Source organism: Rhizophagus irregularis, chromosome 19 (assembly GCF_026210795.1).
Source record: "Rhizophagus irregularis chromosome 19, complete sequence".
Lineage (NCBI taxonomy): Eukaryota > Fungi > Glomeromycota > Glomeromycetes > Glomerales > Glomeraceae > Rhizophagus > Rhizophagus irregularis.
In genome coordinates this window covers 687,428-707,365 of record NC_089447.1, presented here as the reverse complement: position 1 = coordinate 707,365, position 19,938 = coordinate 687,428, and the positions used below count along the sequence as shown (strand labels likewise).

General features: G+C 25.2%; 3 protein-coding genes across 3 annotated transcripts; 1 reads left to right on the top strand and 2 right to left on the bottom strand.

The window, feature by feature from the left end:
• Positions 1 to 2,703: 2,703 nt before the first annotated feature.
• On the bottom strand, positions 2,704 to 3,912 carry OCT59_010670 (uncharacterized protein; the record flags this gene model as incomplete). The annotated part of the gene is made up of 1 exon (XM_025329502.1): positions 2,704 to 3,912. The coding sequence occupies one exon, from the start codon at positions 3,910 to 3,912 to the stop codon at positions 2,704 to 2,706; it is 1,209 nt and encodes a 402-aa protein (XP_025168028.1).
• Positions 3,913 to 9,173: 5,261 nt separating this feature from the next.
• OCT59_010669 (uncharacterized protein) lies at positions 9,174 to 9,733 on the top strand (the record flags this gene model as incomplete). The annotated part of the gene is made up of 2 exons (XM_025330828.2): positions 9,174 to 9,294; positions 9,372 to 9,733. 2 exons carry the CDS (start codon positions 9,174 to 9,176, stop codon positions 9,731 to 9,733), a joined length of 483 nt encoding a protein of 160 aa, XP_025168029.1.
• Positions 9,734 to 17,896: 8,163 nt separating this feature from the next.
• OCT59_010668 (uncharacterized protein) lies at positions 17,897 to 19,326 on the bottom strand (the record flags this gene model as incomplete). The annotated part of the gene is made up of 5 exons (XM_066136055.1): positions 17,897 to 18,156; positions 18,417 to 18,615; positions 18,699 to 18,855; positions 19,068 to 19,177; positions 19,246 to 19,326. 5 exons carry the CDS (start codon positions 19,324 to 19,326, stop codon positions 17,897 to 17,899), a joined length of 807 nt encoding a protein of 268 aa, XP_066000728.1.
• Positions 19,327 to 19,938: the final 612 nt, after the last annotated feature.

Sequence of the window (19,938 nt, the reverse complement as noted above, 5' to 3'; positions counted from 1 at the left end):
TAAAATTTATTTATTAATTTTAACTAGAATTGTATATTAAAAAGAAATTTATTGGTAGTAAAATCATATTTTTGAGAATTAATATTAATTAATTCCCTATAAAAAAAAAATTCTTTAAAATGTACTTAAAATATACTTATGTATTTTTTTAAAATATACTTAAAATATACTTATATATTTTAAAATATACCTAAAATATACTTAACATTTTAAAATATACTTAAAATATACTTAAAATTGCAATTTTAAGTATATTTAAAGTATAAAATTTTGCACTTAAATTATACTTAAATTATATTTAAATTGCAATTAAGTATATTTTAAATGTAATTTAAGTATAAAATTTTATACTTTAAATGTACTTAAAATTGCAATTTTAAGTATATTTTAAGTACATTTAAAAATTTTAAGTACATTTTAGATATATTTTAAAATATATAAGTACATTTTAAGTATATTTTAAAGAAATTTTTTTTCATAGGGATTTATAATATAAAATATATCTTTTACTTTTTTCTTACTTTTCTTAAAATTTACTTATATTTTATTTAAAAATGACTTGGTACTATGCAAATAGATTACTACTGCTAGTTATAAAAAAATTTTTCATTATAAAAATTTTTTTTTCTTCATTTTATAAAAAGATTTTTTTTTTTCATTATAAAAATATTATTTTTCCATTATATAAATCTCTTCATTATTAATAAAAAAAAATATTTTTTTTTTATTATAAAATTTTTCCATTATAAGGTGATACAACATTAAAAAGTTGGTTCTTATATTTTTTTTGCAAAAGTTTACAGAAAAAAAATAATAAAAATTTATCTATAAAATAATATCTATAAAAAATAATAAATTAATTATAAATTAGAAAAACTCTATAGCTTATATTATATTGATTAGAATTTTATTTTTAAATAATTTATAAATTGTTTTTCTATTTTGATTAATAAAAGAACTAAATATTTTACAGAAAATGGCTTGGTATTCAACAAAAGAGGACTTGGTTTCTAATTTTTAATTTTAAATTTAAATTATTAATATATAAGAAGTAATATCTTTAACCCAATAATTAATAAATTACAGATTATTATATGATAATGATATGAATGTCTAATAGAATAATACTTACAAATAATTAAATGTACAAAAAATATATTAAAAAATAAATCATTTTATAATTAAATGGGATTTGGGTTGGGATCATATAAAGTTTAATCGATAGAAATTGGATCTCCGCGCATGTGGTTGAATGTAGATAGGCGCAATATTTCATTATGACGCTTACTATTATATAAGAGCACATATGACTTTATAGGTTTTGCACAAAACTCTATGAATAATGTGTCTGAATTTTCAACATTGAGTACGATCCGTTAAGTATACTTGTTTATTACTAGGAAAGTACTGTAAAATCAATTAATAAATTAAGGTGGAATAACTCTATCTATAGTGATAATAGAATAAGTTCAAAATCGATAAAAAATGATACGATTGATACAACTTGTTTATTAGGAATATCAAAAGGATTTTTCGGCTTATAAGAAAATTTCAAGATAGATAAAAAATTCTATTATTGTGAAGTTATTTGACAAAGAATTAATTAGTTACACTCACATATTTGGTACATAACCATATAAAATAATAGGACGTTTATACATGCAATGATACTTTAGCCATAAATTTTCCACATGTAAGTAAAAAAAATTTATCTGCTTACTATGTAACAACTTTTAAAATGGATTACCAAGAATGAACAAGAATAACTTTATTAATATATAAATTATAAAATAAGGTTCATTGTGAATGTTATCAAAGAGACGTTTCCTCTTTTAAACTATATGATTTAATCGTACACGGATGTCGATCAATCACTTATTCAGCTCTTTTTTTTCTCACGGAAAACTATGTGCGAAACATCTAATAAATACAAAATTAACTATAGAAGTTAGCAAAATTATAGTTATGTCATTAAATGAATTTTATTAATATATTTTAAATTATTTTGGGTTTTTTTTAGAAAGCTAATGAGGCAGGTATGTAGTACGTATTCATCCGCCGATCCGGTATTTTTAGCTGGGCACGTTAAAGCAAGATTTTTAGTCGAGATTTATTGACAAAAATTCATATTTTAATATTCATATAAGATTAAATTAGTTACCAACCTATTTGACATTTTTCATTTAAATAAGTTCCATTTCGTTCAACCATCCGACAATTCAATATTCGTATCACGCAATTGTTCTCAATATTTATGATATACAGTGAATAGTAAAATAAAGAAGTCGGCAATTATTTAGAAAAATGGCCAACTCAAGAATCTAACAATTTATTTCTTGGATTTTTTAATGAAAAAAATTCTCCTTGCGCAGCCACGTGATCACGTGATTAAAATTTGCGTTAAAAATTTACAAAAATCATACATCGGAAATAATTTCATAATAAAAGAAAATATTCTATAAATTAAAAAATCATAGAATTAAAAAAATAATAAAAAAACTTTTAACCAAACATAATTGGCTAATTCTTAATAATTAAGTAATCTATCTTTTCATCATATGCATACCTGTTCAAATTTATCTTACTTTTTTCAAACATAAAATAAATTATTTTGATTAACATAGACTAATAATCTTTCAGTTATTTTATCAACTTCGTTAATTTTAACTAGTATAAACTAAAAGCATCCATATCAAAATGGTTTCATTGTTGATGTTGAATATGATTGGAATCAACTTGTTGCTGTAATCGAAAATCATTTATATCTTGGTGACCGCATATTGTCATTACATTATTCTCAATATTTCCGTTATGCGAATCAGTGTCCCTATAATTATCATTGAGATTAACATGTGGTTGAGTAGCCTGGTGAATATCATTTAAATCTTGGTGATCGCATGTCAAGCCATTAGATTGTATTGTCGTTACATTATTCCCAATGTTTCCATTATCTGTGTCTCTATAATCAACTTGTTGTTGTGTGTAAGCAAAAACTCTAGTTCCATTTACATTCTGGTGACCATTATCGTAGTTTTGATCAATATCTATTGTCGAAACAGGTTGTGTAGAGAGTGTATTATTCATGATATTTCCGTGAAATAAATTTGTATCTCTATCAGTAATTTGCCGTGGAATATTATCGAAATCAATTATTTGTTGTGAATTGGTTACGTGATAAGAAATTATATTTTGTGGCGTCACGGATGTTGAAAAGGGAAAATCATTGTTTTGACTATCGGTAGTCGCTTGTGTTATCATTACATTATTTCCAATATTTCCATTAAATGAATTTATATTTCCATTATAAACTAGTTCTTTGGGAATATGTTGTGGTATATTATTGAAATCAACTTGTTGTCGTGGATTAGTGACATTATTATTATAATATTCGACTCCAGTTTGTTGAGAAAAGTTATTATCAAAATTATCTTGACTATCAGTTATCGAAATTGTCTGTGTATTATGTCCGTAAGAAGAATTTAAGTTACGATCGGTAATCTCACTATCAAGAATATGATTTTGTACAAGATGAAAATGAAGAATTTGTTTCAAGTCTTGTTCCAAATTCAATTTTTGATTCAAGGATAATAATTCTTTTCGTTCCAAATCATTTATGCCAATATCTATTCCATATATATTTTTGTTCAATATATTTACTATCAAAGAATATGGAAGTATTTTACATGTGACATAATAATTTCCTGTAGGATTAATATTATAAAAGAATCCATGATCATAATTGCGATCATCCAAGAAAACAGAGCCTTGTAAAATAATTTGACAAGTTATATGATAAAATTTACCATCATTTGGTGCATAATGAAAAAATTTAAATTCATTCATTTGATTCATTTGTATACCATTATTTTGTGTGATAGGTTGTATCATTGGCACAGTAGCCGCAGCATTCATATTTTATAATGGTTCTTTAATTTGGTATCGTTAAAGGCAAAGATTGTATTAAATAATAATAAAGGTAAAAAAAAAGTATTTTTTTTTATAAAATTTTAAGAATAAAAGTACTAATTTGTAATCTTAAATAAAAGATTTTTAAGTGATACAAAAATTTGAGGCGAAGATTTCGCAATAATCATATAAAACAATAAAAGGTAAGAAAATAAAAAGGTTAAGGTGGCACAAAATTTGATGTGACACATAAAATAAAAGGATTAAGGGTGACAAAACAAAGTTCCGCAATTGATAATGACATGAAAGAATAATTAAACAAAAGACTAAGGCGACACAAAAAATTGAGGTGACACACGAACTAAACATGCAAAACAATAAAAGGTAAGAGATTAAGGTGACACAAGATTTGAGGAGATACGGTACATGAAAAAATTTCCATAATTGATCATATAGACATGTAAGAATACAAGTTATTGCAGACGACAAACAATTATTAAGGTAACACAAAAATTGAGGTGACACATGAAAAATATTCCGCAATGACCATATAGACATGCAAGAAACAACAAAGGGTAAGAGATTAAGGCGATACAACATTAACGGTAAATAAAATAAAAAGGTTAAAGGGAACAAAAAAAAATTTCATAATTAAACATGACATGTAAGTATATTAAATGTAAAAAAAAAAAATTAAAGTGACACATGAAACAGAAATTAATAGATTAAGGTAATACAAGATTTGAGACGACACAAGAAAAATTTTCACAATTGATCACATAGTCGTGTAAGAATACAAGTCATTGCAGACGGTAAAACAATTGTCTAAAGATTAAGGTGACACAAAAGTTGATGTGACACGTGTAAAAAGGAGGCTCATTCAAACAATAGGACAAAAAACAAAAAAAAAGGCAATTTATTTTATAGCAATTAACAAATTTGTTTTTTTCCTTGTTCTCTTCATGCAAATACAATCACTTAATACTTTATATGATACATGTGAAAATAGTGCGTATCGTCTTTAACGCCCATGAATTAATTATTATTTAGTATAAAGAGGAAAATAATTTTCAATTTCGCAAATTATGCATCTTCACACATTTCCGCACACCCATACATGAATAAGAAGGTTATGCTCACATTAAGTTGATCAGGGTTCAGAAATTTACGTATGTTACACACTTACACCTCCTATTTCACCGCTTATTCTAGGATAGGCTTTTACTAATATAATACTACTATATAAATTAGTTATATTGATTTGGTAATTCCAAAATATCTAGGAAAGAGAATAAAAAGGATTAATTCGTGATCCGGTGATGATTGAATAAGGATACATTACATGAAAATAATGATTTAAAATTATAAGAAAATGGGTATTATTAGGAATTTAAAATTACAAAGTACCGTATATATGTTAAAACTTAATATAGAGTAGTTACAAATGCAAAAAAAAATTAAATTTTTTCATTGAAAATTCTAAATATTCTTAAACCTTTTCAATAATTATTATTATTTTATTATTTTATTTTTTTATAAAAAATAGAGTTACAAATCTTTGAAATTTAATTTAAAAGTGAAAGTAGTTTTTTTTTCTGATAGTTGTATTTAAAACATATTCTTTAATAATAGAAAGTGAATTTAACATTTCTTTTAAAATGATTTCGATTAAATATAATAAATATTTTTACGTGATATTCAATACAAAATGGCGTAAAAAAAATCTAAAAATATGTAAAATAAAATAATGCTTGCTCTTGGCCAGATGTATGGTAGATTAACCTACAACTGTTTCTCCTGAACACCACGTAGAGGTGACAAGCTTCGTTCAGGTAAAAAAAAAACCACTTACCTCAAAATTTACAACCAGTTTATAATTAATAGGGTTTAAAAAAAAAATATTATTTGGGTTGTTAAGAACAAAAATTTGAGCAGAGAAGTTCGGACATATAGAATATATAACAACATAACACAATTTAACCATTTTTCTTTGATTTCTACATGAAAACTGTGTTTTTTTAGTTATGTTCTGGCCCCAGATACAACTACTTATGCGCAAGCACATCAAAACAACAAGAAAGATAAGAAAGAAATTATAAAAGACGTAAAAACCAAAACAAATAAAACAAATGCACAAGCGCATCAGAACAAGAAAGAAATTATTTTTGTAAAATCAAAAATAAGCTTTCTCATCCCCCCATCTAATTATTTGGTTTACATATATACACAATACATACTATGTACATACATACATAAAATACGTACGTATATATACGTAATGTGGGAAAGTCGTTCGAGCAATAAACACAGGTTTCTCTATTCAAATTTCATTAAAAATTTGTTTAAGTATGGTTTTAACTTTTAACGGTTTTTTTCAACTTTTTCAACGTGGCGTCGGTCGGTTTTAAAATGTGATACGGAGTTGGTTGTACCTTACCTCTTACCATACTTAACAAAAAAAAATAAAAGAAAAAGAAAACGAGAAAGAAAAAGGAAAGAGGGTTAAAGTGAATAAAGAGAAAAATAGCTATTTTATGTATTTTAATCATGTATTACTTAAATCGTAATGTTTCATGATGAGTAAGATATAAATCGTATGTTTAAAATACACGTCATTCGGTCATTATATACATGACGTCATATTTAGAAAAATATCAAGATTCCGTGTAACATTTTCAAAATTATCACGTTATTAAGGTTATACTAATTAGGATGACGTTAGCGGTTGCAGACATGAAATTACGAATCCAATAAGCTTTTATCCTTCTGCGGTCTGACGAGGTATCTTTAATTATTAAAATTCGTTTTTTTTTTAAATTTAGTTTTTCAGCTCTTAGAATTTAGAAAAGTATTTTTAATGCTTGAAATTTTACCGGACTTTTGGTAAATGAACAATCAAATAGCAACATATACTTCTGTATATTCACAATTATATATTAACTTATACCGAATTTTACTATTTAAATTTTATGGTTTTTACTAGTAGATTATAAATTTTTTTTTTTTTATCAGTGATGCTAAAAATGATTTTTAAATATTTTCCCAAAATGATCCCAGAGTTATAACTTACAGAAGCGAAACTAATTATCATTATGAACTCTTTTCAGAAAAATATCGATAACTCTATTAAAAGTCGTTTTTTAATTATATTAATGTTAGGACATTGCTCACTATTTGTTGCTGACTTAGCCAAGTCTTTTAAAAACTTGTTGTCATCTGATCACCACGTTGAGCAATATTGATCGGGGGAAGGGGAAAAGAAAACGAAGAGAAAGGGAAAAGCGAAAGGGAAGGGAAAACGAAGGGAAAGGGAAAACGAAAAATCAACTTTTTTTGATTTTTTAATCAGTGTACATTTATAATAGAACACAAATTAAATATTAAGTAGTTTATAGATTATAGAATTAATGTTTACACAGTACTAATCAATTGCTGTCTTAATCAATCCTTATTGGCTCAGATTACTTAGAACTGTCAAAAAATAACAGAATTTTACATTCAAGATAAGGATTATATAGTTTGTATGTAAATTTGGCGTCATACTGAATCATATTATAACTCAAAGATTGCCAATAACGAAAGTTACGAAATCCCATGATATTGCAAATGATTTTAATTGAAAAATTTTAGAAAATGATAATTTAGTCTTTACGTTTATTTGCTGTTTTTACTAACTACCCAAAAATACTGCGTAAATCATGTGATCATCACAAATCACATGATTGTGATTAAAGAGTTACTGTACGTAATTTACATAAATTAATAAACTTTTATTAAAGTTTAACTTTTTCACTTTCAATATGGATATTGTAACTATTGGTAATTTACAATAATGTAAAAAATGTCGAAAAAATTTACCTCTAGAAGCTTTCATTCTCGGCAATTTAAAACTTGTAATAGACTAATAGTAATATATATCCTTACCAAGCGAAGAATCAATACAAAATTCACCTTCTAATTCAAATAGAGGTAACTAATATTTATATTATCATATTGATAATAACAAAAATAAACCTTTTTTTGTTCTTTTTTTTTTAGATAATGCATTTTAATCAATATAACAAATGCACTTTTTAAAGATTACAAATTAATACTAACATGTCAAGCATTGAAAATTGTAGAAGAATCAGACAAGTTTTAAGGGAATTAAAAGTTTAATAACTGATATTAATAAGTATGAAAGACAGATTACAAATCCACGCACTTGGAAAGATCACAATAAACATACAATGTTTTTAGAGAAGCGATTTATTTTGTAGATAGGCGGTAAATTAATAAATTTATGAAATATTTTCTTTTTTAAAAATAATAAATTAATAAAGTTTTCTTTAAAGTTTCATAATAAAATACTTTCAATTTTTTTGAATATCCGAATTTTTTTATGTAAATTACGCGGATTTCAAGTTACACAATTTAAACTATTTATACATGCTAGTCTAAACGTTACGGTTACACATTGTATTTTTTTAGTTATATATTCAAGGAATATTTTTATGGATAAATCTAATTGTAACATCCTGTTACGCGTCTTATTTGTAACAACCCCCAATTTTATCCAATTAAAATTTAAGATCAGGCGAAATGTAAACAAAAACAAAAAGATCAGTCGTGTAACCAAGACAAAAGAATTTTTTAAAAAATTTCAAGAAACTGCTTATAACTTGAAATTTTGTCTATGAAACTGTCTTAAGTACATTAAGTAAAAGTTTTCCAAATTAAATTTTGCATATAAAAATTTTATTTGTAAACTACATACTAAATTTATTATTAAAAAAAAAAAAATGATGTTACAAATAAGATATGTAACAGGCTGTTACAAATACATTTATTCTATTTTTATTAGATTGGAAATTATAACCAAGCATTATATTTATTACTCGAGTTGTTGTTATTTTGTATTACTAAATAAAGGATTATTTGTGTAGCTTGTGTATCACACGGGCTCAAGGGTGAAATATTCGATGATGGGCTATGTAAAATTATTTTGAATAGTGATCGACAAGTATCATGAAATTTCCGATGTCTGATATACCCAAATCGGGTCAAATAACCGGGTTGATTCGATCGTCTCGGAGCACCACTTTTTTAATCCAAATTGAGGTTTTTTGTTATTCTCTAGTTTTTATATTTGTACATGAAATCACGATGGATTAACGGATTAAACCACAAAAATCTATACATTATGATTGTAAATGAGAAAAGATTTTTTTTAAGCAAGAATATAAATATCGACATAGATAACATCAATAATATTTCAATAATTCATCATGAATCAGAAATCCTTTATTATTACATTTACTTTGTTTGTATTTTTTTTCCTTATACATTTTGAAAAAACTTACGGATGTCATCCTGCTGGTCTTTATGGTTGTGACAAAGATGTTTGTAGTATGTTAATTTTCAAACAATTTCTAATTTATTATTATTATTCGAGTAAAAAAGAAATAATCCTTTTTTTTTTATAGAATGTGATACTTTTTCAATAACTGATGCCAATATGTTATCAAATAAGAGTCTCAGTATCACGGTTAAAAGTAATGATGGTTCCCATTCACAAGCATTCGGCCACTTTACCATGAATGATGATGCTGGCGGCAAATATAGATTTCTGCACAACCCACATTTCGTTAATGGCTGTGAATGTAAAGGTGAAGGTCCTAATACTGTTGATCCATTTACATCTAACTGGCCATATACTATTGATACGCCTCCAGGAGGGACTTGGTTTGATGTTTGGGTTACAGTATATTGGAAATGTGATTTTGGTAAAATTGGTGACGTAGATTGTTGTACCACAGCTTTACACTATCGAGGTTATGTCAAATAAGTTTACTTAATCAGATTTATTCTCGCGAAATTTGAGACGCAGTTAATTTAATATTACGTATTTGAAATTAAATTTATATACCTCACTTAAAATTCATTGGCGATATTTTGTGAATTAACTAAGTATTTAATTTTTGCTTTATTTCTTATATATTCATTTTTATGGTCCATCCTTCTATTTTACTGAATATTTTGTTTTGCTTAATTCTTTTAATATCATTAAACTGGAGATATGGAAATATTACATCTTTATAATCATTAATACCTAATTTTTATTTCTTATCAATTTGTTCGTTTTTGCTGATCCAGTCTACAAAATTTTCTTTTAACCAATTTATTTCACATGGCATACACACATACTTTTCTAAACAAATCTTTCATTTTGACACAAAAGAATATGTATCACTATTACTTTGTGTTACACTTATTTTACATAAAATGATCGACGCTAAAAATGACATTTTTTTTAGTATGAACGCCGATCATTTCGTAGTAGAAAGGGAGAAACCTGATTATTAATCTACTAGCAATCACGATGATGACAATCATTGTTTTTTAGGGTTCATTATAATGCAAAAACCGTGTTTTTTTATTCCATATTCACGATTGCATGAATTAAAAATAATATATGAATTATTCTCTATTCGTTTATAAAATTAAAATATACTAAGTTACAATAGCTGCTAATTCGTAAAAGGTAGTCCGCTCTACAAAAAAAGTTGCATACATTTTTGCGCAATTTTATTATTTACGTTACCTTTAGAGAATATTATATTAAATGGTCAATGCATGTGAAATACACGAGGAGCGGTCTAACACTGGTTTAACTGTTAAAACAAGAGCATATAATTGATGTCACACAGCATGTTAAATTATCTTGCTTATTTCAGGAAATGAATATCTTAATAATGATGTCATTGCACAAAGTTCATAAGTGGAGTTATCCTTATTCGAAATGATAAGGAGTTGACTCCGGTAACTGGACGCATTCCTTTTATATAAGTTCTTCCATTATTATTTTTTTTAAATATGATAATGATATCATGCTAACCAAGATCAGAAAATCTAAAACATAATCACCATTTTATTTCTCTTACTAGTTGTATTTGCAATAGGAGCAGCTGCATTTTTCTGTTACCATGACCATGAAACAATAAAATACGGAAGTGAAATAGATATAATAAATATGGAAATAGTTGTACTCAAATGCAAAAAATAAAGAGCTCGAGATTAGTTACATGCAATGGCGGGAAGGTAACTAGTTTTTAAGGACTTTACTTTATCAAACGTGTGAAGTCGGGAATATATTTATTTACGATAAATAGTTTATTGCCTATTAATAGTTAACAGATATGCCATAAACGAGAGATCAATAATGGCTGAGAAAAAAGACCATTTTCGTAAATTGTGCATCAAATATTTGTTGATCTGAGATGTTTTTTTATAAGCTTAATGATAGCTTGCATTATTGTATTCAACCCCTCGTTTATTTTGTTCTACGAAACAATAAAAAATAATCATTTAATATATATATATTTCTGATTTAGATGAAGAAAGAAAAAAAAAGATTCCTAAATTCTTTTTTCTTTAAAAGAATAAAATTATTTTTATAGATAATAGACTTTCAAAATTAACTCTACTTATATTGACCTTATGTTAACATTACTTACAGTAATTATTCTTTTTATCATTTATTCATATATACATAAAAGGTACGGGTAAATCAGTAATCATGTAGATTTCCTTTTATAGATAATTTCAGTCAGAATTTATTCGCTTGCTGGAAAAATCGTCCGGCCCCGAAAATTTAAGCTCGGTAAATTCATTAAGCCATTGTTTTTCTATTCATCCATTTATGAAGTGAGAAATGTTATTTTATTTATTATTTGTTTATTTATTTATTTTTAACCTCTTACTTTTATAAAAGCCAATATTACTGGTCTGTTCTCATTTCTAAATTCCAATGTATTTTTTTTTTTTTAATAGCAGAAAAGATCAAAAAAGAAATACAAAGAATAAGTTTTTTTAATCTTGGCAATTTCATATATTACGAGCGTGCTAGTGGCGTGCTTGTTAATGGTATTATGTGGCACTTCGTGGCACATCATTCTATTTATCAAGTGTAATACTCGTGCAATAATAATATTAATATACGGACTTGAATGATCAGCTTTTTTAAGAAACGTTTCTATATACTATAAACCAAATCTTATGTACTAAAACCTTATATATTATCATTACAACTCTTTTTTTTAAAAAAAATGTCTAATAACTTAATTATAGTGTTAACATTATTATGGTTTTTCTGTAGATTTTTAAATTATCTTTTATCATGAAAAATCGATTTTTTTCATAATATATAATTATGAGGAATTTAGTTTCAGATGTTACCGGTTTTGATAAATTGTGTTATCAATACATAACATCGATTTAAATATAGTTTGAAAAACAGAAATACTGATAAATAATGAATAATATGATCCTATGATAATTAATTTCAAAGTATTAATAATGAAGCAGAATATCTTTTATTTTGTCTGGTGTTGTAAATCTCTTTATCTTAGGCTCATCATATAAATTTAGAAAATTCTGCCAATCAGTCTCAAAGAAAAAATAATGACTAAAAAATATTGCTCTAGCTTTAATTTTCTTAAGCAGAATATGAACGTTGATTAACAATTCTAAGATTCATGGAAAAAATAAAATTAGAAATACATTTAATGATAATATTGAGTAGTTTTCAAATGATTTGTTTGTATTATGTATAATAAATTAGAAATAAATATATATTTGTAATTAAATTTGCGTATTTTATAAATAATTTGAATTAATAAAAGCTTTTATATTGGTGTATAGATATATGGTATTAATATTCGGCTATATAGGGATATCATGTACATGTTGTATCTAATTTGATATTAAAATTTGAAATCTAATATTGGATCTAATATAAAGCTCATGAAAAGTATGAAAAGTATGAAAAAGCTTAATAAAATGAGATGATTGTTCTGGTCCGTATATTAATATTGTTATTACACGGGTATCATGCTTGATAATGGAATATATTTGAAACGAGCTGAGCTTTCTTTATTTAGCCACGTTAATCAGCTTGGTACTAGAGTTTGGAATCGATTAAGGTTAATCGATTAATTAATCGACTAAGACGGTTAATCGATTAAGGTATCTCAAAAATCGGTTAATCGATTAAAATTATCAACCCATAATTCTGGTCAAATTATCTAATGCGGCCCAGAGCTATGAATTTTTGGTCACGTGTTCTCCGAACTTGGAAGAATTTGTATTAATTTTTTAATGATAATAATAATAAATAAGACTTCCCTATAACTAAATGTATGATCAAAAACAATTTGGTGCAATCTGCGGTCAAAAAAAAAAAATTTTAATATTTTAATATTAATCGATTAATAATCGATTAGGGCCCTTGGTTAATCGATTATTAATCGATTAAGGTTTTTTTGGTCGGTTCCAACCTCTACTTTGTACGTAGATTTTTTTTAATAAAACTCAATTTTTTATGTTTAGATATATTCTTTTGTGGAATGTTAATTCTTTTAAGAATTTCTTACACCAAAATAATGGAAATTAATGTAGCGTCACGGGATTAGGGATGGCAACGGTCGGTCATGGTCGGTCATCGGTCGGTCATAACCGGTCAAGAACCTTTGACCGACCGACCGACCGTTTGACCGACCGTTTGACCGATCATTTTTTTTATATTTTCTCAGCGTTTTTATTAAGGAAATTGAAAAAACGTGCGAAAACGTTTTTTTTTTATTAAATTATTAATAAAAAACGTTTTCGCAACGTTTCTATTAAAATAATTAAAAAAACGTTGCGAAAACGTTTTATTTTAATTAAATTACTAATAAAAACGTTTTCGCAACGTTTTTTGTTAAAATAATTAAAACCGTTTGCGAAAAACGTTTTTTAAAATTAAATTATTAATAAAAAAACGTTTTCGCGACGTTTTTTATTAAATTTTTCATAAAAAAATTTGGTCGGTCAAACGGTCGGTCAAACGGTCAGTCAAACGGTCGGTCAGAAGTCTTGACCGACCGATATCGGTCACGGTCATGACCGGTCATAATCGGTTAATGACCGTGACCGTTGCCATCCCTACACGGGATAGTACTATTTAAGGTCTATTTATGGTTAAACCCGGATAATTTTTATCCGGAAGACTCTATGGGAAAAAAGTTATCTCCAAAATAAAAAGTATAATGCTTGTAAATAATTTTTTTTTAAAAAAAAAAAAGTAAGGGATGGCCAGAAATGACGTCATTTCCTAAGGGTTAAGACCATGATGATGTTACACACCTTCCATTTTTAGACACTTGTAGTTAATATAATTCTAGTCAGAATTGTGTTTTAATTTTACATTTCCTAAAATGAATGATGACATAGGGTCAAAAATCCTAAAATTTAAATTACGTCATTTCTGGTCATCCCCTAATTGTAAATGTCACTTACTATAAAAAATGGTTAAGGACGGAATCAAAAAGTAATTACTAATTAGCTATTAATTAGTTAGAATTTTTCTTTAAAATGAGTGATATATACCTTGTGATTTTTAAATATATCTATTATAAAAAATATGCTAAATAGAATTAAGTAAAACTACACCTTCAGCAATATAATAAAATAAAGAACTAATATATAAGATATCCACATGGTTATCGAAGATGCATTCGATAGAAAGAATTTAAAAAAAATCTAATTCTATTCGTTCGTGAATATTTTCAGATACATGATGACGTGTAATCAAAATTATTTGAAAAAAAGAAATTATAAATATGGATATGGATTCCATAAGCATTACCAAATTATAATTACGACATTATGATTATTTAACATATTATCGTTATGGTATAAGTTTCATATGCCAAGGAAAAGAAAGAAAGAAGAGTGAAAAAAATGTTTAAAAAAGTTTAAAAAGTAAAGGCTAATCGAACTGCGGTTGATCTAAATTTCTTGCTTAATTTTCGTTATATTGCCTATAATTTTACTGATAATAGAATGTATTAATTTTTTATTGCTTACAATCTTCAGTTTACTGATAATAGCTATAATTGATATTTAGATCTAATTTCACGAATTTTTAACAGTTCAAAAAAAAAAACTATTTTAATACAGTTGTATACTCGCACATACAATTCACAAATGTCTCAGATTAATTTGCTCTGATTGGTTTGACGTCATTTGCTATCTTTTAAAGATTATTATTCCAGTAATAAGCATGTGACTATTAGGTTGCAGAAATCACTTTCTTTGTTTATTTAATCTTCCTTTTAAAATAATGATGATGATAATAACGTAGCAAGAAGTAAATTTGTATTTTCTGACTTGTTCTTGATAAATAACAACAGAATATTATTTTATTTACTTTTGTTGACATCAATAAATAATTTATACACATTTCAGTCATTTCACACAAAAAAAGCAGAATCAATACAATTTATTTAATTACAAAAATAATTTTTTCTAAATTATAAAATACATTGGTCTATAATGAAAATATAGTTTAGATACATTTTTTTCTATCAATGGAACTTGGCCTTTTGATGCTTTATGTAATGTGAAGCAACAGTAAATTTATATATTTTGATTATAACCTAGTCTATTACTTGCGTTCAGTAAAAAAAAATGTTCGACAACTCATTCATTATAATTTTTTTTTAATAGAATATAAATAAATGATGTGATTTATTAGATGTTGTTGCATGGAATCAGTATGTGTATATAGTTTTTATGAAAATAAGAAAAAGTGTACAGATATTGGCAAGAAATTGGCATATATCATATAATCAATTTGAAATGTAAGTTATATACCTCATATACAGTGGTCGAAAAAAGTCCTCGGAATTACAAAAAAATGCAAAAAATGAGCAACCAGTGATCAGAATTGCTTAAAATTTTGCAGATTTATTACCAAATGTGTGAATATTATGCATACAAAATTTCAGCTGTTTATCTTGCTTTTTTGTCTCGCAATCGTTTTTTTAAGTTCAAAAAAATAAGTCATCAAAAATTTAACCTACAAAAAATCTGAAATTCTGATATAATATTCAAATTGAAGTTTATTAAAAATTGAACAGTTATAAATCATAGTTTATGGTATGATAATTTTAACAAAAAAAATTTGGCCCTTTATTATTTGTTAGTTGTTGAGAAAATTGGAATCAAATTTTATCCACCACAATTGATCGCAACTGTTTTCTACCCTTAAAATCAATTGAAAGAACTAAAATTCATAATCAAAGTTAAACTATAATAATTATAAAAAAATTATTGTAAAAACTATTTAATAATAGATTAATATTATTCAAATATACAAAAAAATTATCAATACAAATAATTTTAATGTACTATGATTTTACTATTTTAATTTTAATGACTTTAATGCTTTTGAGCCAATTTTTAATCTCACTTTACAGAAAACTGACTGATTAAACTATAATCAAATTTTTTTAATAAACTAATTAGAAATATATTTTTTTACGTTTATAATTTTTTATTATAAGTATACAAGCTGATTTTTAGTAACTGAACGCAAAATGTTAATCATTTCAAGTTATCGTATTGCTTAAATTTTTAATGATTTTTTTTTGAACTTAAAAAACCGATTGTGAGACAAGGCAACAAGATAAATGGCTGAAATTTTGTATGCATAATATTCACACATTTGGTAATAAATCTGCAAAATTTGAAGCAATTCTGATCACTGGTTGCTTGATTTTTGCGTTTTTTGTAATTCCGAGGACTTTTTTCGACCACTGTAATTTAGTATCACTTAAATTTTATAAGAATATACGAAGTATAACTTATACTAAGGATAACTTACACGAATCGAAGAAGCAGTATATATAGAAGGGAGAACGAAGGAGATTCTTAGTTTTAGTTTTTTGGTCTTTATTGAAATATTTCAGATCTCCAGCGGAGGGCAGCAATATTTTTCGTTTATTTAATGATTTATTTCTTTATTCATTGTTTATTAGAATTTATTATACACATTTGTTGTTATACAGTATATTGTTAATGTTTATCTTAAATAAAGTATATACCTTAAATTTGCATATATATTCGTTCTAAACTTTTTTTTACGCTCAAAACTATAAATTATTTTGTTACTATCACGAAAATGCAAAGAAAAGTGGTGTTAATAAATCTCGTAAAACTTGATTTAGCTGAAAATAAAAATAAAATTAAATAATAGGAAATTAAAGATTGAGATATTTTTTTTTTGTATAAAGTACCGAATGTTTTAAAGTTTGGAGTCATGTAAGTTTCTATTTCGCCAATAATTAATTAAATCATGCCAATCCGTCAAATTTGCCGCACAATTACTGTTAAGTATATACTGTACAATACGAATTTGATATTTAAAATTTTTTTCAAAGAATATTAATATAGACAAATAAAAAGTTTTAGAGAATGAAATAATATACGACATGATGTATTTATTTTATTTTATTTTATTTTTTTTTTTGATCACGTCACTACATTGTATAATAAAATAAAAAAATTATAAAGAAATTTGCTAAAATAATATAATAATAAAAGTTGAAATCAAAAAGAATTTATATAAGAAAATGGAATAATATATAATAAAAAGAAACTACTAGATTTTTTTGAACAATATACTAATTTAAAATTGAAAAATTTATTCATCACGCGTTCGATGTCATCACTACCTTTTGTCACCCATATCACTCTCCTTTATTTTGATTGGTATTGCATAATTTTGCCTAGAGGCGATGCAATAAATAAATTTACATCTTAAAATTTATTTATCATCGTCTTGATTGAGATCTATTTTTTTTTAAAAAAAAAAATAATAATTAAATTAAATTAATAATTTCATATATTTAATAAACAGATATCTTACCTAATTCATTTAATTCACAATCCAAACATTCAGAAACTAATAATAAAATGAAAATAAATATTATTATATAATAATCACAATAATCTTTAATAATGCAAATATATACTTACTTGGATTTGCTCATGATGATGAAATAGTTTCTATTAAAAAAATAAAAAAATCAATAAAATATATTTTCATATTAATTTTTTAGATGTATATTTACTGTACCTTGAAATGAAGATAAATAATCGGTTGAATTCAAAATTTAAAAGTCTGCTAGTAAATTGCTTGTGGGTGTGTTTGAAGATTTTTAGATTTATTTTCATTTGTTCTGTTTCTTAATTTATTCTCTTTAATTTTTTCACATTCTTTTATTTGAGAATAAATTTCGCTACTTTTGTCATCAACGTCAACTATTCCCAATATTTGATGTAATTCTTTAGCAGTTGGTCTATTTTCTGCTTTAGCATCCCAACATTTAATAATCAAATCTACAATTAATTTCGGTGTATCTTCAGAAATTTTTGGTCTAAATCCTTTACATATTTTAACAACCAAAAAATGATCATGAGGAATACTGTATCATTATAAGGAATTTCTTCTGACATAAGTTCATTCATTATTATTCCAAATGAGTAAATATCAGCTGCTTTTGTATATTGATATCCACGTAAAACTTCGGGTGCCATATAAGGTATTACTCCATAAATTCCTTTTCGCTCATTATCATTTACTGGTTGACACATTCCTAAATCACTAATTGATAGTATATCATTATTTCCAGCATCATGAATACCTGAAAGTCCATCTATAATATGAAATAAATATTCTATTTTAGTTTCAAGTTTTAAACCTTCCACTAAAGTATTTCTCAAAATTCCTCCCTCACAATATTGTAAAACCATCATATAATCTTTAGTATTTGGATCTTGAGTTATTCCAAAACATAAAATAGTATTAAGAAAATGAAAATGACCTGAAATGTAATATTTGATCTAAAATCATTAAAAAGAGAAATTTTGTTAATAAATTATGTATTAAAATACAAATATTAATAAACAAGATTTATTTTAATTACCTCATTTAAAAAATCATTACTTATATTATTAGATGAATTAATTAAACTTTTCAATGCAACTTTTCTTGAAGTTCGGATCCATTCTTGATTTTCAATATCCCATCCCCCAATTTTTCCTTCGGGCCAGTCAGCCGAATAAATTTTACTAAAACCAACTCTAGTAAGATAGGTAACATTTTCAAAATTTTCAAAAGGTATCCATTCAAGACATTTTGAGCAATAAAAAGCATTAAGTTGTGATTGTTGTATGAATTCATCAATATTTTTATTTCCACTAGTCCAATTTTTAAAATTTTCTTTAAATCTTTTAGCATTACAAGATTGACACCAAAAATCTCCTGTACCTGGTTCATTACACTCTCCACATACTCCGTATACTTCTTTTCTTTTTCTAAATCCATAATATTTACTTTTTTAAAATAGGAAATAGTTTCATCTGATTCAGTAGTTGAATCAGTTGAAAAAATTGTAGCGTGGAACTATCAAAATGAAAGATTAAAAAATTTTAATAAAAATCTATATTGTTTATTATATTATAATAATTTACCTGATATCCAACATCACATTTTTTCCATAAATTTTTAGCATCAGTTTTAGTTGTATCTGAATTTTGTTTTGAAGTATCCATTTTATTAATATTTTTTAAGTAAAATATAACACTTATGATTTAGCGAATATACTCAATTGAAAAAAAATTAATTTTTAAAAAAAAGTAAAAAAAAAAAATTGGACGTTACGTTATGCAAATCTTCCCTAATAGATAGACATTACATAATGAACCTTAATTCTGTAATTTAGAATTTTTGTGTTAATGTTATGACTAAGGGTTTCTTTTTTTTTTTGGAAGATTCGGATTTTAAAGTTTAAATTTTTTTATCTGGTTTATTTTAATTTTCCTTTTATAATAATACAAGTAAACATTATGTAAATGATAAAATTTTCCTTTTTTAGGTAGAACTTATATCCTGATAAAATTAACTTTTTTACTTCATTGATAAAAAAAAAAAAATATTTAATACTGTAATATACCTTAATGGCTTAATCTTTTGATACTGTAAGCAGTAATAACTATTTTTATTTCTTGTGTTTGGAGAAAAAGCGGTTTTCAAAAATTATGCTGATCAATTCTAAGCCACATCAACTTCGAATTTATTTTGATATTTGGATAAATAGACACTTTATTGGACATATTTAATAAGTGCACAAAGTTTTTATTCGTTATTATCCTTCAAGAGTTTAA